Source organism: Coregonus clupeaformis, chromosome 15 (genome assembly GCF_020615455.1).
Source record: "Coregonus clupeaformis isolate EN_2021a chromosome 15, ASM2061545v1, whole genome shotgun sequence".
Lineage (NCBI taxonomy): Eukaryota > Metazoa > Chordata > Actinopteri > Salmoniformes > Salmonidae > Coregonus > Coregonus clupeaformis.
Window position 1 is genome coordinate 59550470 of NC_059206.1, and position 22757 is coordinate 59573226.

Genomic DNA, 22757 nt, shown 5'->3' on the forward strand with positions numbered 1-22757 from the left:
AGAAGCAAGACGTGACAAAAATCATTTGAAGGAATCTGCAGCTCGTGTGCCCTTACAATTGTATTTTACACACACACGGTTCTCAGCAGCCTGGTCAGTGAGAGTAGAGGAGGAGGATAGAGAGAGGCAGAGGAGGACATAACAAAGGGAGAGAGGGAGCTCTGCACCATGCTGAGCCCAGGACTGCGTGACTGGTCTGTGCTGGGTGAGGGAGGAGGCGGAGCGGGAGGGGAGGCAGATCAGTGCAACACAGTCTGACTGGATGAGTAGCAGCAGCAGCAACACTAGCAGCATCTCATTTGTGGCTGCTGGGGGCTCGGTCGCTAGAGCACCAAGCTCCGGCTCACACAGACACAGGCGCTCCCAGCGCCACCATCACACACACGCAGTGGCAGCCAAAGCCGTCGTTAGAGCCTGGGCTGGGGCAGGGACAGGTACCAATACTGTGACGACTGGAGCTACGGCGACAACAGCAGCGGCACCATGGCGCAAGCCGCCAAGCAGCTCCGCAAGAACAAGGACCTAGCGGAGCTCGCAGCTCAGGAGCTGAAGGATAAGGAGGAGGAGAAGAACAAGAAGAGGAATCGATCGAGGGACCGCAGACGCAAGGTATGGCTGTCTGAGGATGGTGTCGATTTCTCTCTGTCTTTGTTCTCCCTCTCTCTCGATCATTTACTCCTTTTCTCAACCTGTCTCCCTCCCTCCATTGTGCAGGACGGGTTAGGAACGCTTAACAATATAATTACACACACAGTCACCATGTGTTAACCAATCATTCACAGATGTTCATGCACAGGTTGTTTGTTAAGGGGGGGTCATGCTCTTTACTCTGGTCTTTTCCCCATATGTCATTTTTCTTGGAAGGTGGAGTCACAGAGGGTTGGAGGCTGTGTGGAGAGACAGGCAGGGATCCTCTCCTCTGTCTCCCTCCACTCTTCCCCTTCCTAATCTCCTGGCTGAGTGGTGTGCTGCTGGCTGGGTTTAATGTGCATGGGTCTATTGTTTTCCCCTCCTGTGGACCTGCTGCAGTACGTGCCACATATCTCTGAGAGGCTGGCTTTTACAGTCACTTTCCTAGATGAGTGTGTGAGAGAGAGTGTTTATCTGTCCTGGCTGAGAGGGAGAGAGTGATCTCTGCTCTCCCTCCCCTATTTGCTAAGCTTAATATTCTTCCTGTAAAGAACAGCCTGTTTTAATGTAAACCTCCCAGCTCTACCTGTGAGATTAAGGGTTAAAAGGATGTTCTCCAATAGGGTGCACTGCAGCTGCCTCTATCTCTTGAGTCAGTGTTCTGTGCTGTAGGCTACAGTGATATCTCCACCTGCTCCTTGCATTTTCATGGCTCATTTGCTCATTACCTGGGTGATGATGGTGACATGACACCTCACTGTTGATGTCTTGTGTGTGTATTATCATCACTATAAGACAACGTGAGGTCGGTGTGTAGAGTGGTGGGATCTTGGTGCAAGGAGAGAGAGAGAGAGAGAGAGAGAGAGAGAGAGAGAGAGAGAGAGAGAGAGAGAGAGAGAGAGAGAGAGAGAGAGAGGAGCCCGTAGCTCCACGTGACGTTGTTCATACCATGGAAACAGGCTCAGCAATGTCAGGGGTGTCTTACAGGGAGTATAACCTCTTCATATCAACACCATCCGAATGAGAGAGAGGGAGGAGATTAATAGCAACTGTTGGCTGCTATCAGTTCAATACAACACACACATTTCAAAACATCATGTTGCTTGCTGTATGTCAAGGTTGGCATTGGAATAAGGTTGAGACAGCAGCATATTGAATTAATGGTAACCCTTCCATAATGTGATGATCTACCCTGTCAGTAGTCAGTATGTGTAAAAGAAAAGGTGTCTATGCTACAAAATCTTCATATATACAGTGTGGAAAAAAAGTATTTAGTCAGCCACCAATTGTGCAAGTTCTCCCACTTAAAAAGATGAGAGAGGCCTGTAATTTTCATCATAGGTACACGTCAACTATGACAGACAAATTGAGAAAAAAAATCCAGAAAATCACATTGTATGATTTTTAATGAATTTATTTGTAAATTATGGTGGAAAATAAGTATTTGGTCACCTACAAACAAGCAAGATTTCTGGCTCTCACAGACCTGTAACTTCTTCTTTAAGAGGCTCCTCTGTCGTCCACTCGTTACCTGTATTAATGGCACCTGTTTGAACTTGTTATCAGTATAAAAGACACCTGTCCACAACCTCAAATCAAATCAAATCAAATCAAATCAATTTTTCAGACATTAGGAAATTTCCCAGTCATTTATAAAAAAACTTTCAGGGGGTACCCAAGCAGACGCTGGGTAGTTGATATTACATGTGGAGAGTTAAAGGACTATGCATAAATACTTCACCGGGGCCAGTCACACTCCAAACTCCACTATGGCCAAGACCAAAGAGCTGTCAAAGGACACCAGAAACAAAATTGTAGACCTGCACCAGGCTGGGAAGACTGAATCTGCAATAGGTAAGCAGCTTGGTTTGAAGAAATCAACTGTGGGAGCAATTATTAGGAAATGGAAGACATACAAGACCACTGATAATCTCCCTCGATCTGGGGCTCCACGCAAGATCTCACCCCGTGGGGTCAAAATGATCACAAAAATCCCAGAACCACACGGCGGGACCTAGTGAATGACCTGCAGAGAGCTGGGACCAAAGTAACAAAGCCTACCATCAGTAACACACTACGCCGCCAGGGACTCAAATCCTGCAGTGCCAGACGTGTCCCCCTGCTTAAGCCAGTACATGTCCAGGCCCGTCTGAAGTTTGCTAGAGTGCATTTGGATGATCCAGAAGAGGATTGGGAGAATGTCATATGGTCAGATGAAAACAAAATATAACTTTTTGGTAAAAACTCAACTCGTCGTGTTTGGAGGACAAATAATGCTGAGTTGCATCCAAAGAACACCATACCTACTGTGAAGCATGGGGGTGGAAACATCATGCTTTGGGGCTGTTTTTCTGCAAAGGGACCAGGACGACTGATCCGTGTAAAGGAAAGAATGAATGGGGCCATGTATCGTGAGATTTTGAGTGAAAACCTCCTTCCATCAGCAAGGGCATTGAAGATGAAACGTGGCTGGGTCTTTCAGCATGACAATGATCCCAAACACACCGCCCGGGCAACGAAGGAGTGGCTTCGTAAGAAGCATTTCAAGGTCCTGGAGTGGCCTAGCCAGTCTCCAGATCTCAACCCCATAGAAAATCTTTGGAGGGAGTTGAAAGTCCGTGTTGCCCAGCGACAGCCCCAAAACATCACTGCTCTAGAGGAGATCTGCATGGAGGAATGGGCCAAAATACCAGCAACAGTGTGTGAAAACCTTGTGAAGACTTACAGAAAACGTTTGACCTGTGTCATTGCCAACAAAGGGTATATAACAAAGTATTGAGAAACTTTTGATATTGACCAAATACTTATATTCCACCATAATTTGCAAATAAATTCATTAAAAATCCTACAATGTGATTTTCTGGATTTTATTTCCTCCATTTTTGTCTGTCATAGTTGACGTGTACCTATGATGAAAATTACAGGCCTCTCTCATCTTTTTAATTGGGAGAACTTGCACAATTGGTGGCTGACTAAATACTTTTTTCCCCCACTGTATCTTCTCAATCATCACAATCTAGTGGTTTTTAAAGATCAGTTAGGGTTTGAGGTTGACTGAGAAAAGTGGAGAAAATATGATCAAATATAGTGATGCTGTAGAATGTTTTGTGTGTTTTCATTGCACTGCATGGGGCTGTAGGACATTTTCCTATTTCCTCAGGGTGTGGACTTAATAAAATATCAGACCCAAGACCTGCTAATTCATTGAGTGTGTGTGTGTGTGTATGTGTGTGATGAGCGCGCGCCCATGTGTATGTGCACGCATGCGTGTGTATGTGTGTGTGAAATGATATGGCTTCAGGGTACCTCATTCCACTTTTATGTAACCTCCTGGATGCAGTCCTCTAATGATAAAACCATTACAGTGTGAGCTCAGAGGCATTCACTCTCTCTAGTATTGCTTTGGCTTTGAGGATGATATCTTCCTTCATAGGTGGAGGCATGACAAAATAACAAAAAAAGTGACCAGGTATGTGCACTGTCTTAGACCTTCTGTAAGTGGAATTCCAAGCTGTTAACATTTAGCTTTAACATTTTTGGTTTGGTTTAGCAGGGTTTAGCGAATGGCCAATTCACTTTTGGGCTATAGTGTGGATAGCTGATTAAAGAAGTCTATCACTCACACTACAGAGCTGGTAGTTGTAATCCACAAAGCTCACTCACTAATAACCATGCATTTGGGTATTCAATTAATTTATACTCGTGGGAATTGGCCTTTATGGATAGGGCTAAATTGAAATGTTTCTTACAGAAGAAATATGGAAAGCATATGCATAACTATGGTAGCAATTAAAAGGGAACAGTTAAGAGATTATCGGGAAATTATTAGACTAAAGGTGAGGACACCACAGTTCACCTGACAAGACTGAATCCAAACATTACACGGTTGATTTCATGTGCATGTTACATTTACTGTACTTTTCGCCGCATTTGTTGATAACGAAATCTGAAAATACTCTGGATACATTCAGTTCCATGATAAGAATATTCTTGGAATATTTGGGGTAGGTGCAACATAAGAAAAAAAATTACAAGGGTTTGAGTGAGAGGTTTAATTGTTTTTTCCAAGTGGCCACACACCTCCAAAGTGTGCACAGTTCCTAAGTAATTTCAATGCACTTTTGACTCAAAGAAGAGTATACAACTATAAGGTGCTTTTTTGATCTCTCCTAGCTATGCCGTTGAGGAAATAGAGCAAGCACACTTGTAGTTGTTTTCTTTGGAACACAGCCCTGCATCCCCGCCTTTACACAATTACTGTTGTTGTTTATGCAATCCAAAAACGTACCATTATAAATCGCAATCTGGGTCAAGTGGGCATAATTTGAAAGCTTGTTCTATTGCCAACATAACTAGCTAAATTATAAAATAGGATCTTACAGTGTTAGGCTTTCACTAGGCAATTCAGAGAAGCAGATCGTTATTTTGGTGCGCATATAATGGAGTCATGAGTGTATTCAGATGGGCTCATTCTGTTCAGGACAACCCAGGGTATAACGCCTTGTCTTCTTGTAACTGAACATCAAACATAGTGATCATACACTGAGTGTACAAAACTTTAGGAACACCTTCCTAATATTGAGTTGCACCCCTTTTTCCCTCAGAATGGCCTCAAGGTTTTGAAAGCGTTCCACAGAGATGCTGACCCATGTTGATTCCAATGCTTCCCACAGTTGTGTCAAGTTGGCTGGATACACAATCCATGTTTCAAGGCTTAAAAATCCTTCTTTAACCTGTCTCCTCCCCTTCATCTACACTGATTGAAGTGGAATTTAACAGGTGACATCAATAAGGGATCATAGCTTACACCTGGATTCACCTGGTCAGTCTATGTCATGGAAAGAGCAGCTATTCCTAATGTTTTGTACACTCAGTGTAAATGTTGACACTGTATATTACATGAGTTTTATGATATGGAAATGTGAAATGCACATTTGGACTCACGGGTCTTTGGTTTGCTTGTATGACATCAAAGCGGTATTCATTATAATCCTCAACGTCTCATCTTTCAAAATACACTGAACAAAAATATAAACGTAACATGCAACAATTTCAAAGAGTTACAGTTAATACAGTGAGGGAAAAAAGTATTTGATCCCCTGCTGATTTTGTACGTTTGCCCAAAGACATGATCAGTCTCTAATTTTAATGGTAGGTTTATTTCAACAGTGAGAGACAGAATAACAACAAAAAAATCCAGAAAAACGCATGTCAAAAATTTTATAAATTGATTTGCATTTTAATGAGGGAAATAAGTATTTGAACCCTCTGCAAAACATGACTTAGTACTTGGTGGCAAAACCCTTGTTGGCAATCACAGAGGTCAGACGTTTCTTGTAGTTTTCCACCAGGTTTGCACACATCTCAGGAGGGATTTTGTTCCACTCCTCTTTGCAGATCTTCTCCAAGTCATTAAGGTTTCGAGGCTGACGTTTAGCAACTCGAACCTTCAGCTCCCTCCACAGATTTTCTATGGGATTAAGGTCTGGAGACTGGCTAGGCCACTCCAGGACCTTAATGTGCTTCTTCTTGAGCGACTCCTTTGTTGCCTTGTCCGTGTGTTTTGGGTCATTGTCATGCTGGAATACCCATCCACGACCCATTTTCAATGCCCTGGCTGAGGGAAGGAGGTTCTCACCCAAGATTTGACGGTACATGGCCCCGTCCATCGTCCCTTTGATGCAGTGAAGTTGTCCTGTCCCCTTAGCAGAAAAACACCCCCAAAGCATAATGTTTCCACCTCCATGTTTGACGGTGGGGATGGTGTTCTTGGGGTCATAGGCAGCATTCCTCCTCCTCCAAACACAGCGAGTTGAGTTGATGCCAAAGAGCTCGATTTTGGTCTCATCTGACCACAACACTTTCACCCAGTTCTCCTCTGAATCATTCAGATGTTCATTTGCAAACTTCAGACGGCCCTGTATATGTGCTTTCTTGAGCAGGGAGACCTTGCTGGCGCTGCAGGATTTCAGTCCTTCACGGCGTACTGTGTTACCAATTGTTTTCTTGGTGACTATGGTCCCAGCTGCCTTGAGATCATTGACAAGATCCTCCCGTGTAGTTCTGGGCTGATTCCTCACCATTCTCATGATCATTGCAACTCCACAAGGTGTGATCTTGCATGGAGCCCCAGGCCGAGGGAGATTGACAGTTCTTTTGTGTTTCTTCCGTTTGCGAATAATCGCACCAACTGTTGCACCTTCTCATCAAGCTGCTTGGTGATGGTCTTGTAGCCCATTCCAGCCCTGTGTAGGTCTACAATCTTGTCCCTGACATCCTTGGAGAGCTCTTTGGTCTTGGCCATGGTGGAGAGTTTGGAATCTGATTGATTGATTGCTTCTGTGGACAAGTGTCTTTTATACAGGTAACAAGCTGAGATTAGGAGCACTCCCTTTAAGAGTGTGCTCCTAATCTCAGCTCGTTACCTGTATAAAATACACCTGGGAGCCAGGAATCTTTCTGATTGAGAGGGGGTCAAATACTTATTTCCCTCATTAAAATGCAAATCAATTTCTAACATTTTTGACATGCGTTTTTCTGGATTTTTTTGTTGTTATTCTGTCTCTCACTGTTCAAATAAACCTACCATTAAAATTATAGACTGATCATTTCTTTGTCAGTGGGCAAACATACAAAATCAGCAGGGGATCAAATACTTTTTTCCCTCACTGTATGTGTTTTACGATACGTCAAAAAGCATAGTTGACGTAAACAAAAATGCCAGATTGCACTGTTTTGTCAATGTGAATGGGGCTGTGTGTTGGTGTGTACTGTATGTCCGTACTGCGTGGCTGTGTGTTGGTGTGTACTGTAATTCCGTACTGCGTGGCTGTGTGTTGGTGTGTACTGTATTTCCGAACTGCGTGGCTGTGTGTTGGTGTGTACTGTATGTCCGTACTGCGTGGCTGTGTGTTGGTGTGTACTGTATGTCCGTACTGCGTGGCTGTGTGTTGGTGTGTACTGTATGTCCGTACTGCGTGGCTGTGTGTTGGTGTGTACTGCATGTCCGTACTGCGTGGCTGTGTGTTGGTGTGTACTGTATGTCCGTACTGCGTGGCTGTGTGTTGGTGTGTACTGTATTTCCGAACTGCGTGGCTGTGTGTTGGTGTGTACTGTATGTCCGTACTGCGTGGCTGTGTGTTGGTGTGTACTGTATGTCCGTACTGTGTGGCTGGGTGTTGGTGTGTACTGTATTTCCGTACTGCGTGGCTGTGTGTTGGTGTGTACTGTATGTCCGTACTGCGTGAGTGTGTGCACGCCTACACACATGCATGTTGTGTGTCCTTGCACACAAATAGTAGCTGGCCCAGCATCCCTTCTGTCAGACCTTGGATGTGGTTCCCCATGGCAACTGAAGGTGTGAGGGACAGATAGAAACAGGTTTGATCTACCAGGTTTTGCTGGGCAGGTTGTAGTGCCATTGCCATTTGAAACCCTCACGTGTGTGTAAATGGATAGAATGGAACATAAACTACTAGTCCGGTAGCAGATCAATTACCAATTTAGCCAAATCCCCTGTTGTGTTCGTTGTCATGCCAAACATTATGTATGGGTTGACAACGAGTGAAAAATAATTGGCTCAAGGCATGCACATACAGATCCGCGAACAGGCTAATAAACTACTCCATGTCAAATTAAACGATTAACTAGGTTGTTTAATTCAATGTTACAAAATGCCTTTGCATTTATTGGTTATGAAAAGGTGTTTTAGGCACTGTAAGGTCAAGTACCAGTATAAGCTATTTTCCCGGGACATCCAGTAGTTTTGGGTGGATTACATCTCCTACTTACCACAGCACATCAACTGGAGATCCATTATTATAAGCTCTTAGAGAGGCCTCTGTACCTTTAGGAAGGGCCATTACCACCATGTCAAGAGCTTAACCGACTGGATTAGTAATAATGTAATGGAGAGGGGGCCCTCTATGAAAGAGTACTTTTGAGACATTAGCTGGAAAACTGAAGCCGTAGCCTACCTCTGATTATGGCACCATGACTCAGTGTGAAAAGTAGGTTGACTTGACTGTGCTATATCTGTGCTGTAGTGTCTCTTCTGAAAGTCACACTCAACATACTGTATGTGGCGTGGTTAATAATTCATGTCATACCAAATCTACTGATTAATGCAAGTTGCTGTGGAGTGGGAGGTATAGAGAGAGAGAAAGGGGGGTGGGGGGAGTGGTGTGGACGGCAGATGAGAGGTGAGGAGGGTGGATGCCCAGCCTAGGGACCTCTACCACATGTTTTTATCTGCAGCTGGACACAGCTGTCTCAACCCCAGGGTTTCCACTGCATAGCGTGAGTGTCTCTTTCTGTGTGTGTGTGTGTCTTTCTGTGTGTGTGTGTGTGTGTGTGTCTATGTCTGTCTGTGTCTGTGTCTGTATGCACATCTTATCACATGTCTACATGATATGTGTCTACTTTGTTAGCTGATGGTGACATGACATGGTTTTTCTGCATGTATTGTGTGGAATGGTTCCTTGATGTGTCTTGGACCTATCCTGCTTTGGCTCGAGGTCATGTCTCTGTCTTGTCTCAGTGCTGGGTAATATGATGCAGTGAAGTCATGAAAGGAGATCCACTGACAGCTCCTAAAGACAAAAGCACTCTGTATTGGCTCATCAAAAATCAATAGCTTCATTAGAAGCGTGGAACCTCTGAAACTTTGTCTGAGCTAATTTTATACCTCAGCCTAAACTCTGGTCTGCTGCCAACATACACCCTGCCAACCTGAGGCACAGGTTGAGGGGGGTTAGGGTGGGGGGTGGGTATGGTGTCCTCCATAGCATCTGTTTGTCCCTGAGTTATCCTCTCCCCAATTACTTCCACCTCACTGTAGTATTTTAGGGACTATGGGCAAGCCTGTTTTTGGTGGAGAGTTGACCCCTCTCTTGCCATCTCTCTCCAGCCCACTGGTCTGAAAGGGACTGGATGGAGTGAGAGCACTGGGACAGAAAATATCCACCTGGAGGCTGAATGGAGAGGAGAACACCAGGGCCTATTTAAGACTGTTGGGACGTGAGACCTAGCTCTTGTGTGTTCCTGTGTGAAATGAGAGAGCCAGTCTGCCAATGCCATTCAGATAGAGATGTTCTTGTCTGAAAGCCCACCAATCAAACAGCTCATCTATAAGCCCGCCCGTTAATCAGAACATCGCCTCTCTAGAGGAACTAGCCAATCAGAGCCCCTCTAGTGCAGGGGAGGGGTAATGGCAGTAAATCGTATCTTTATAGTTTATTTTGACCTTGGGTCAAGAGGCAGGCATCTGAAGTGACTGATTTTTGCCATGGTGATTACAGTGTGACATATTGGCACTGCACACCAACCATACAGAGATTGGGTGCTGAGAGTATGCCCAAAAACAGCAGCTGCAACTGGATTCCATAGTCTTTTAATTGACCTTAATTTCAACTAACATGCTGCTACTACAAGAGAAATCGGCTCCCCACAGATTGGGGCTGTTTTAATCTGATCACATATGGAGCATTGGTCTCGATTACCATTCCCCCAGATCCGCTGCAGGGGCTGGCCATTAGACCTGTGCTACACAGCCTATCTCTCATTATGAGACTGAGACAGCAGGCTGGGTTATGTAATGGAATCAGAGCTCCTCAAGGTCTGTGTGGATCATGTGGCCCAGGGAGCCTGCTAATGTGCTGAAGCACTGCCCTTGGCAACACCCTACACCCATCAGTGACACTCCATGTACCACTCATACTGGACTCTATGTACAGTATGTGCTGCTGGGGACAAGTGGAGGCCTGGAGGCCATTGGAACAGTTGGGAAGAATTGTCCTTGGGATGTAAACAAAGTGGAATTCAATTGGTATCCCTAGAAAGGGCAGATACCTTGGGGAAGATCATTGAGAGGAGATGGATGATCTAGCAAGGGTAGAGGAAATATTGTTGAGGGGCAAAACATACTGTAGTAAAGGCATATGCAAGATATCTATAAAGTTAAAATGGAGATAATAGTTGAGGGATAGTTGGCAAGGCTGGGGCAGAGAGATGTATACAGGAATGTCCTTGCAGTGGTAGTAGAGGGTATGTGGGCAGTGCACTTTAAGTAATCATGTCTGTATCGCTGTGCTCCTCTGCAGTGTTGCTGCTGTGTTATTGATTGATGGGTTTGATCAGGGAAAGGTAGATCCATCAGCTGGCTCCCTGACAGAACAAGGAGTTTTACACACATGAACGCACACAAACAGCTCTGTCTGTCCTCGTCTCCCATCTGTCACTCGCTCCTTTCATTCCCTCTCCTCCTCATTTTTCCAACCCTCTATAATCCCTCTCTTCTCTTACCCTCCTCTGCCAACCAGCTCCCCATCCCCCTCTCCTTCATCCTCTGGTGTCATTCCCTCTTCAACCTCTCACTTTATTTCCCTCCTTGCTTCTCTCCCGCAACCTCTTCCCTTCTCCAGCCCCTTTGCCTCAATCCCCTCTTCCTCTCTCCTCCCCCTGACCCTAGCCCTGTTCTCCCTCTCTCCTCCCCCTGACCCTAGCCCTGCTCTCCCTCTCTCCTCCCCCTGACCCTAGCCCTGTTCTCCCTCTCTCCTCCCCCTGACCCTAGCCCTGCTCTCCTTCTCTCCTCCCCCTGACCCTAGCCCTGTTCTCCCTCTCTCCTCCCCCTGACCCTGACTCTAGCCCTGTTCTCCCTCTCTCCTCCCCCTGACCCTAGCCCTGTTCTCCCTCTCTCCTCCCCCTGACCCTAGCCCTGCTCTCCCTCTCTCCTCCCCCTGACCCTGACCCTAGCCCTGTTCTCCCTCTCTCCTCCCCCTGACCCTAGCCCTGTTCTCCCTCTCTCCTCCCCCTGACCCTAGCCCTGTTCTCCCTCTCTCCTCCCCCTGACCCTAGCCCTGCTCTCCCTCTCTTCTCCCCCCTGACCCTAGCCCTGTTCTCCCTCTCTCCTCCCCCTGACCCTAGCCCTGCTCTCCCTCTCTCCTCCCCCTGACCCTGACTCTAGCCCTGCTCTCCCTCTCTCCTCCCCCTGACCCTAGCCCTGTTTTCCCTCTCTCCTCCCCCTGACCCTAGCCCTGCTCTCCCTCTCTCCTCCCCCTGACCCTAGCCCTGCTCTCTGGCTATCCTCTAATGGAGTAGCATGGAGCACAGGCTCCCCTCACAGCCACTAAGGAAAACCTCTGGCGCACAGAATTACCTAACACACCACACACACACACACACACACACACACACACACACACACACACACACACACACACACACACACACACACACACACACACACACACACACACACACACACAAGGAACACACACCTCTGGTAAATACAGAAAAGCTACATCTGTGTGTTTTTTCCTTTGTAAACAGCCAGGTATGTTTCCACTCCTGTAGCTCAGTTGGTAGAGCATGGCGCTTGCAACGCAAGGGTTGTGGGTCGTTTCCCACGGGGGCCAGTATGAAAAATGTATGCACTCACTAACTGTAAGTCGCTCTGGATAAGAGTGTCTGCTAAATGACTAAAATGTCAATTGGATCACTAAAAAAAATTATGTATAGACACACCTATAGGTCAGTGTCAATAACATTCAAATGAGCTGCAATTACACAGGTATATAAACATACAATTACTGTTTGCCATTAATGGATGCCCTAATGGAGGAGTCAACAACAACACACTGTGCTTTTATTGCAAACAATAGTAGAGAGAGAGAGAGAGCGAGAAAGAGAGAGAGACACAGACTATTATATCTGGGATGTAGCACAGTTGGTTGCTCTCTTTTCATTCTTCTCTGCTTATTTGCTACAGGCGCAATAACACACGCACAAGCACACACAGACTGGAAACACTCACAGGCACAGAGAAAGAGAGAGAGGGAGAGATAGAGGGGAAGGGAGAGCAAAATGAGTGAGGCTATGGACAGACTGATAGGCGGTTTGTCTCCCCAGCTGTGTACCTCTGACAATCCTCCCTGTTTAGATACAGTTGAAGTCGGAAGTTTACATACACTTAGGTTGGAGTCATTAAAACTCAACCACAACTATAGTTTTGGCAAATCGGTTAAGACATCTACTTTGTGCATGACACAAGTAATCTTTCCAACAATTGTTTATAGACATATTATTTCACTTATAATTCACTGTATCACAATTCCAGTGGGTCAGAAGTTTACATACACTAAGTTGACTGTCCCCTTAAACAGCTAGGAAAATTCCAGAAAATGATGTCATGGCTTTAGAAACTTCTGATAGGCTAATTGACATCATTTGAGTCAATTGGAGGTGTACCTGTGGATGTATTTCAAGGTCTACCTTCAAACTCAGCCAAGACCTCAGAAAAAACATTGTAGACCTCCACAAGTCTGGTTCATCCTTGAGAGCAATTTCCAAACGCCTGAAGGTACCACGTTCATCTGTACAAACAATAGTACGCAAGTATAAACAACATGGGACCACGCAGCCGTCATACTGCTCAGGAAGGAGACGTGTTCTGTCTCCTAGAGATTAACGTACTTTGGTGCGAAAAGTGCAAATCAATCCCAGAACAACAGCAAAGGAAGATGCTGGAGGAAACAGGTACAAAGTATCTATATCCACAGTAAAACGAGTCCTATATCGACATAACCTGAAAGACCGCTCAGCAAGGAAGAAGCCACTGCTCCAAAACCGCCATAAAAAAGCCAGACTACGGTTTGCAACTGCACAAAGATCGTACTTTTTGGAGAGATGTCCTCTGGTCTGATGAAACAAAAATAGAACTGTTTGGCCATAATGACCATTGTTATGTTTGGAGGAAAAAGGGGAAGGCTTGCAAGCCGAAGAACACCATCCCAACCGTGAAGCACGGGGGTGGCAGCATCATGCTGTGGGGGTGCTTTGCTGCAGGAGGGACTGGTGCACTTCACAAAATAGATGCCATCATGAGGAAGGAAAATTATATGGATAGATTGAAGCAACATCTCAAGACATCAGTCAGGAAGTTAAAGCTTGGTCGCAAATGGGTCTTCCAAATGGACAATGACCCCAAGCATACTTCCAAAGTTGTGGCAAAATGGCTTAAGGACAACAAAGTCAAAGTATTGGAGTGGCCATCACAAAGCCCTGACCTCAATCCTATAGAAAATATGTGGGCAGAACTCAAAAAGCGTGTGCGAGCAAGGAGGCCTACAAACCTGACTCAGTTACACCAGCTCTGTCAGGAGGAATGGGCCAAAATTCACCCAACTTATAAAGGTAATGCTACCAAATACTAATTGACCCACTGGGAATGTGATGAAAGAAATAAAAGCTGAAATAAATCACTCTCTCTACTATTATTTCACATTCTTAAAATAAAGTGGTGATCCTAACTGAGCTAAGACAGGGAATTTCTACTAGGATTAAATGTCAGGAATTGTGAAAAACTGAGTTTAAATGTATTTGGCTAAGGTGTATGTAAACTTCCGACTTCAACTGTACCTGTGGTGAATGCTGATGAACACTCTCCCGTGTCAGCCAACGGGAAGTGAGATGATGAATATATAATAACTGCCACGCTTGGTGGAAACAATATGTAAGTTAAGTTGGGAATCCTCTGGCAGGAAGCTGGGTCTACTCCACCATTTGCTTGGCTTGGGATTCAACACATTTTCTGAATGATTCAAATCAAGTTTAGGAAGATAGTCTGACCATGGACGTTGATATTGATATCAATTTACATGTTATGTTAATTTGTTTGCCTGGGGTCGCTGTGTGTGTGTGTGTGTGTTTGTAGGCTACTGTAATTGTGTGTGAGTCTGATTGAGTCTGTGCCAATGTGTTGTTATCGACTGGTTAAGATGTGCGCGTTCTCTGCACCGTACCAAATGTTAATTTCCTGTGTGGTGTGCAATTTCTGCCTCATTAACTGACATGGGGATGTTTCTCAGTGGAAAGGCTAAGTACGCTGCCTCTTCCCTTCCCTGCCTCTGCTAATGGAGTTAATAATGATTATCAACCGTGGTCCATTGAACCGAGCTTAATGTTTACCCTATTTCCTGCTCATTCTGCATATTCAGGAACAGCTTCTTTTGAATTATGTACGTTTGATTTGAACCAAAGGGACTCAAAGCCAGTGAGTCAAGCGACCTTCCCATGCACCGTGAGTGTATCCCCATTGATCAGTCTCTCCTTGCACATGCCCATGCATATCTGTAATCTGAGAGAGAGACAGCGTCTGGAGAAGGAGAGAGAAAGTGGGCGAGGCAGAGCGAAGGAGACCGCTGGGTTTTTTGTCTGGTAAAGCTAATAAGGAATAAGATAGATCCTTTTATGACTCACATCTACAGAAGCGTCTGGATCTCTGAGGGGAGAGAAAATGAGGGAGAGAGGGCTAGAGGGGGTTAAATTGTGGGGTGGTGAAAATTCAAATCTAAACTTGATAGTGTGAGGTGTAGGGGAGGTTGGGTCAGGAAAGACAGTGTGAAGGAGTGAGGCAGGTACAAGGATATTTATTTTATTTAACCTTTAGTTTGACAGGGAGTCATGCTGAGACCAAGGTATCTTTTACAGATGAGCCCTATAATTTAAACAACCTTCTCAGTTCCTCACCATCTCCCTCCTCCTCTCTATTTCCCTCTCTCTCCTCCTTCCTCCCTTCCTCTTTATCTCTTTATCTCTTTATCTCTCTCTCTCTCTCTCTCTCTCTCTCTCTCTCTCTCTCTCTCTCTCTCTCTCTCTCTCTCTCTCTCTCTCTCTCTCTCTCTCTCTCTCTCCCTGTCTCTCTGTTCTGTGTGTATTAATCATTGTTTATGTGTGTGGCAGACTCTGTCATGGAGTGTGACTAACAGCGTGCCCACACTCCCTGTCCCACTCAATCCCCCTCTCTCAGCTCTCATCTCCCTCAACTGGCTGTTTACTGATGGGACCTGGGTTAGCCACCCTGCTCCAGGCCACAGAGGACCAACAGTCACCACACAGAGTCACCACAAAGCCCACACAGCCCATAGGGCAGCATCACAGGCCAGCTAAGTGCCTCCAGCTCCTCTATTTCTCTATGTAAACATCACGGTTGCTTAACCCCGAAGGACCTTAGGTCTCGTCTCGTTACAGTTATTTCATTATGACAAACAACTGACAGATCCTCTCTTTCTCACTCGATTTCCATGTTATTCACACATTTTCCATGTTATTCACACTTCCATGCTCAATTTCCATGTTATTCACACATTGGACACACATTTCTTTATTTTCGAAGATGGACACATACTGTAATAGTGTATCATGGAGTCTGACTCAGCTGGTTTGGGACAGTGACAGGGTGACAGGGTGACAGGGTGACAGGGTGACAGGGTGACAGGGTGACAGTGCAGTGCTGGCTCGACACCAGCAACCCGTGCTTCTACACCTGCATTACTAGCTGTTTGGGGTTTTAGGCTGGGTTTCTGTACAGCACTTGAATATTATTGTAAGAAGGCTATATAATAATATTTTTGAGTAGGGGGAGCAAGGTGAGAGGAACAAACACCACCATTGGTTGTCCCTGTCCCACCATACTACACCACACCTGACCACTGACTGACTGTCCTAAAGCCAGCAGTGTGTGAGAGTGAACGAACTGACTTGAAAAACATGATTTCTACACTTCTTAAGTAAAGCATCTGGAAATCCTTTAAATCAGTTTAATTATGTGCTGTATATCAGCATCAGTAGCTGGTTAGTGTGGATGTATTAAATTATTCATGGTGGACTCAATGAGAATGCTATATTTTGGGGGCATGTGTCACACTCTGGCTCCGGGACTTGTATTTTGAGTCAGGGTGTGTTCGTTTTGTTGGGTTTTTGGGTTGGCTTTGTTGTGTATTGGGTGTGTTTGGTTTGGTGTGCTTGTATTGTCATATGACTCCCAATCGGAGGTAACGAGTGTCAGCTGTCGGCTCGTTATCTCTGATTGGGAGCCATATTTAAACTGTGTGTTTTCACCTTGTGTTTGTGGGTTTTTGTTCCTGTTTAGTCTATGTACTGTTGGACTTCACGTTTCGTCGTTGTTTGTTGTTTTTTCGTGTTGCACTTTATTAAATAAAGTCATGTTCACTTCAAACGCTGCGCTTTGGTCTACTCCATTTGAAGACGACCGTGACAGAAAAACCCACCGTAAAAGGACCAAGCAGCGTGTCCAGGAGCAAGACAGCTGGACATGGGAGGAGGCGCCGGGTAAGGAGATCGAGAGGCTGGCGATGGCCCAGGTGGGCAAATCGTGGTCCTGGGAGGACATGCTCGGGGGCAAGGGACCTTGGGGGAGGATCAAGGCCCTGGCGAGAGAGGAGCAACGGCGTCAGCAGGGCCATCGTTGGAAGGACGAGAGGCAACCCCAAAAAAGTTTTGGGGGGGGGCACATGGCTTGGTCGGCTGGGCAGCAGGAGGCTGCCACAGGGAGATATGGAGAGAAGGCTATCGGAGTACGGGAGCCATTGGCGAGTAGAGGGAGGGAAGTTGTTGTGGCACGGCGTGAGAGACTGAGGTGTGTTACCAGTCCGGTCCGGCCCGTTCCTGATCCCCAGTTAAGGCCAGTGGTATGTGTTCCCGGTGCACGGACCGGCCTGTTCCTACTCCACGCACCAGGTCCACGATGTGCGTCGCCAGCCCAGCCCGGCCGGTTCCTGCTCTACGCACTACGCCTGTGGTGGGCGTCGCCAACCCAGCCCGGCCGGTTCCTGCTCCACGCACCAGGGATACGGTGCGCTCGCCAGCCTCGGCCCGGCCTGTTCCGGCCACTCGCACCAGGGATACGGTGCGCGTTGCCAGCCCAGCCCGGCCTGTTCCTGCTCCACGCACCAGGGATATGGTGTGCGTCGCCAGTCCAGACCGGCCTGTTCCTGCTCCACGCACTACGCCTGTGGGTGCGTCTCCAGCCCGGCCCGGCCTGTTCCTGCTCCACGCACCAGGGATACGGTGCGCTTCGCCAGCCCAGCCCGGCCTGTTCCTGCTCCACGCACCAGGGATATGGTGCGCTCGCCAGCCCGGCCCGGCCTGTTCCTGCTTCCCGCACTAGCCCTGAGATGCGTGTCCTCAGCCCGGTACCTCCAGTTCCGGCACCACGCATCAGGCCTACGGTGCGTCCCCAGGGCCCAGCATGCCCTGTTCCTTCTCCCCGCACTAGATCTGAGATGCGTGTCCTCAGCCCGGTACCTCCAGTTCCGGCACTACGCGCCAGGCCTAAGGTGCGCCTCAGACGGCCAGAGTCTGCCGTCTGCCCAACGGCGCCTGAACTGCCCGTCTGCCCAACGGCGCTTGAACTGCCCCGTCTGCCCAACGGCGCTTGAACTGCCCGTCTGCCCAACGGCGCCTGAACTGCCCGTCTGCCCAACGGCGCCTGAACTGCCCCGTCTGCCCAACGGCGCCTGAACTGCCCGTCTGCCCAACGGCGCCTGGACTGCCCGTCTGCCCAACGGCGCCTGAACTGCCCGTCTGCCCAACGGCGCTTGAACTGCCCGTCTGCCCAACGGGCGCTAAAGCCGCCCGTCTGTACTGAACCTGCAAAGCCGCCCCGTCTGCCGTGAGCCTTCAGAGCCGTCCGCCAGACCGGAGCCGCTAGAGCCTTCCGCCAGACAGGAGCCGCTAGAGCCTTCCGCTCAGACAGGATCAGCCAGAGCCTTCCACCAGACAGGATCAGCCAGAGCCTTCCGCCAGACAGGATCAGCCAGAGCCTTCCGCCAGACAGGATCAGCCAGAGCCTTCCGCCAGACAGGATCAGCCAGAGCCTTCCGCCAGACAGGATCAGCCAGATCCGTCAGCCAGCCATGAGCAGCCAGATCCGTCAGCCAGCCATGAGCAGCCAGGTCCGTCAGCCAGCCATGAGCAGCCAGATCCGTCAGCCAGCCATGAGCAGCCAGATCCGTCAGCCAGCCATGAGCCGTCCAGCCAGGATCCCGCCAGAGCCGTCCAGCCAGGATCCGCCAGAGCCGTCCAGCAAGGATCCGCCAGAGCCGTCCAGCCAGGATCCGCCAGAGCCGTCCAGCCAGGATCCGCCAGAGCCGTCCTAGCCAGGATCCGCCAGAGCCGTCCAGCCAGGATCCGCCAGAGCCGTCCAGCCAGGATCTGCCAGAGCCGTCCAGCCAGGATCCGCCAGCCAGCCAGGATCCGCCAGAGCCAGCCAGCCAGGATCCGCCAGAGCCGTCTAGCCAGGATCTGCCAGAGCCGTCCCAGCCAGGATCCGCCAGCCAGCCAGGATCCGCCAGAGCCAGCCAGCCAGGATCCGCCATTCAGTCCGGTGCTGCCCCTTAGCCTGGTGCTGCCTCTTATCCTGGTGCTGCCCCTTAGTCCGGTGCTACCCCTTAGTCCGGTGCTGCCCCCTTAATCCAGGTGGGTTAAATTGGAGGGTGGTCATTTGGAGGAGGCTACGAGAGTGGGTAGTGACTATAGTGGGGTGGTGGTCAAGCCCGAGCCGGAGCCGCCTCCGAGGAGCAACACCCACCCAGCCCTCCCCTATTGTGGGGTTGTGAGGCGCGGTCGCAGTCCGCGCCTTTAGGGGGTACTGTCACACTCTGGCTCGGGACTTGTATTTTGAGTCAGGGTGTGTTCGTTTTGTTGGGTTTTTGGGTTGGCTTTGTTGTGTATTGGGTGTGTTTGGTTTGGTGTGCTTGTATTGTCATATGACTCCCAATCGGAGGTAACGAGTGTCAGCTGTCGGCTCGTTATCTCTGATTGGGAGCCATATTTAAACTGTGTGTTTTCACCTTGTGTTTGTGGGTTTTTGTTCCTGTTTAGTCTATGTACTGTTGGACTTCACGTTTCGTCGTTGTTTGTTGTTTTTTCGTGTTGCACTTTATTAAATAAAGTCATGTTCACTTCAAACGCTGCGCTTTGGTCTACTCCATTTGAAGACGACCGTGACAGCATGATATGTCAACAAGTCTGTCTGGGCTATGTTCTTAGGACTCCCTTGTGTATCCAGTTTATTACAGCATGTGTCATGGAGGATGGGGGTGCTGAGTTCTCAACATGCCATCATCATAGGATATATGTCACAATAATGTTGCCACACCACTGCTCTTTTGTTAAATGGGCTGTATGATTTTGTCATGTACACATTTTACCAATGTCTTGGCTGTGATTCTGTGTTAGCTCTGCTACAGACAACAGCGAGAGAGAGTGGATTACTATAAAACATTTTGGCTGGATTATGGTAATCTCACGGTGTCTATGTGTGTGTCACTGTGATTGTCTCAGTGGCTGGTTAGGCCTGGGGGTGTTTGGCTGCTTTAAACACTAGTTTAATGAGTTTAGATCAGAACCTTATTTAGTATTCCACTCTGCCTCTCTGACTCACTGCTGCTAGATCACGTTTTAGAAAATAGCCCAAACCCCAGGGAAATGGAACTGGTGATTTCATACATCCGTTTAGAAAGCAACACAGAATGTGTTAACCCCTTGGAACTTAAGGCTTATCATTGACCCTGGCACCAACAATCTATCTGATGAATGGGACCCTAAACACCCCCCCCGGACCTGAGGATGATGCTGATTCAGAACGGCTATCGATGGTCACATGGAGTGGTCATAATCATATTGTCACCACTCCCTCCGAAGCTGCCTCATCTCCTTGTTCAGGCAGGTTTCGGTGTTCGTCGTCACCGGCCTTCTAGCCAATGCTGCTCCTCTTTTCATCATTCCATTTGTTTTGTCTTGTTTTTCACACACACCTGGTACATTTCCCCTCATCAGTCTCTGTATAATTATTCCCTCTACTCCCCCATGTCTTTATGTGTTATTGTTCCATGTGAAGGTGTCGCTAGCTCGTGTTGAGCATTATGTTACTTTTATCGCCAGGATATTCACCCGTGTGTTTTGTTTTCCCAGTACGCATTTAAGTCGCACTGTATTTGGTTTACACATTGCTGCAGACTGCTGTATTGGCCAAATAAACCCTATTCTATGATTCACACCTCCTGCGCCTGGCTCCGTCCTACTCCACTTGTTACACATTGTCACGAATTCAGCCGAGGCTGCCCCTCCTCCTTGCTAAGGCAGGCTTCGGCGTTCGTCGTCACCGGAGTACTAGCTGCCACCGATCTATGTTTCTGTGTTCCACTTGTTTTGTCTTGATTGCACACACCTGATTCCCATCACGTTATTTTGTTTCCCTATTTTACTCTCTGGTTTCCTCATGGTGTTGTGCGTGATTGTTCGTTGTTTTGCTGTCTTTCTTGTGAGCTGGTATTTTTCTTCCCTGCGTGGAAGATATGCTCTGTTACTTTTGTTTAGTAGAGTACGTTGTTTACTAAGTTCTGTGTCCTGCGCCTGACTCCGTCCTACCGCTACACACTGACGCATGACACACATATTAAAAGTCTGCTGGAGTCCCATAGAGCAAGATGGATTTGGGCTGTAGATATGACATAATTCTATGAGGAAAGTGAAGTGACGTATGATTTACTAACTGGTTTGTATGCTATTGTAGTCTCATTTGGGAGGGGTTGCAGACTATGCATGTGGGGGTGGCTTGATGTACTGATCTTGTCCTCTGCCCCACCATGCAGCCTCCTCGTGTCCCCCCTCCACTTCCCTCACCTCCCCTCTCTCTCCCCCCTCTCCCATCTCTCAGCATGGCCCTGAGTCGTAAGATAACACCCACTGGGTGATTAGTGATGACCTGCTGTCACAAACACAGACCGACGTGGTGGGATCAGCTACACATGCAAACAAACCACAGGCCTATTCCTTTTTTTTACAATAAACAAAAACATACATACAGTAGACATAAACAATAGACACTTAGCATTTACATACATAGATTTCCACAAACATTAATAACATCACACTTGCTCAGATCCACATGTTCCCACCATATCCACACCCAATGTTGTTTATTAATGCTTGTAAGACTCTACCTCAAATTACTTCAAATTGTGTTATGTTGTTTCTATGTAGCCAGATTTTTTCCAATCTTTAAATCAAAAGCGTTTGATTCTTCCATTCTCTTAATGTTGGGGTATCATTTGACTTCCAGTATTTAAGTAATAGCTTCTTCAATATAAGTGACGAAAATAATATTGTCCAACCCATTGGGTATCTCACCGCACCTCCATATGCCATGTCTTGAATTATGCAGATAGACAGATTAAAAATAAACTTACATTGTAAAACCTCTGACAGCCAGCTTTCTAACTCTGCCCATAACCTTTGGACTTCATAGCACTCCCAGAAGGCATGAATTATTGAGTCATTGTTAGATTTACACTTAAGACATGACTCTGCCGTTGTGCTGTAGAATTTGTGAATTTTGTGTTATGTATAATACATTTTATACATTAGTTTATACTGGATTAAGTGTACATTTTCGTTAACTGTCATTTTGTTTGTTATGTTCCAGCACTCGCTCCATCTTGAGCCAATATCAGTTTCTTTAAAGTCTTGGTTCCAATAGTTTATATTCTGTTTCTGACTCAGTATCTGTTTCTGACTCAAATAGGATTCCCTCAACATTGCTGTGATGTCCAAAAGATTTCAGGTCAAAATTTGGTGATATAAAACTTTTAAGTTGCATATATTTGAAAATGTCTACATTGATCAGTCCAAATTGCTTTTGAATTCTGTCATGGAAATAATTGTATTTCCTATTACCACATAATTTACGGTTTCTATGCCTTTAGTTTTCCATGTGGGCCAATTTATCGGTGAATTCTGAAAAGCTATCCAAGGATTGTTCCATAGGGGTGTGTTTTTAGGGAGTGATGATGGTTCTTGTAGAATCTGTTACATTTTCTTCCATGTTGCTATAGTGTTCTTAACTATGAAGTTGTTAATGTTCTTATCTCCATCCTTTGAAAACAGACACGTGAAAAGTTTCTGGGGATGAGCATGCACATCTTCAGTATGTACCTGTTGTTCCTCTTTAATGAATGTAACAAGGAAAAGCCTTGGGTGGCGAGTTGATACAATTCCAAATCTGGAAGGTGAAAACCACCCTCAGATTTAGGGACATGTAAAACATTCTTATTTATTCTATGAGTTTTATTTGCCCATATGAATGAAATATGTTATGGCCAATGATACTTTTTTAAAGAATGTCTTCAGTGAGTAATGGTATTCCCGAAAATAAATATAACAACTTTGGGAGCCATGCCATTCCAGGTGTATTCTACCTGTAAGATTTATGGGGAGAGTGTTCCATTGAATTAGATCAGCTTTCATGTTGTTGAGTAACGGGATAA

General features: G+C 46.8%; 1 protein-coding gene across 3 annotated transcripts in view; it reads left to right on the plus strand.

The window, feature by feature from the left end:
- The first annotated feature begins 279 nt into the window (after positions 1-279).
- LOC121582560 (ankyrin-1-like) overlaps positions 280-22757 on the plus strand; it is a 101977-nt gene continuing 79499 nt past the window's right edge. For all 3 annotated transcript variants that reach the window (XM_041898439.2, XM_045225237.1, XM_045225238.1), the window contains exon 1: positions 280-609. In XM_041898439.2, coding sequence (XP_041754373.2) covers positions 484-609 — 126 coding nt within the window. In that variant the 5' untranslated portion in view covers positions 280-483. The remainder of the gene's footprint in view (positions 610-22757) is intronic.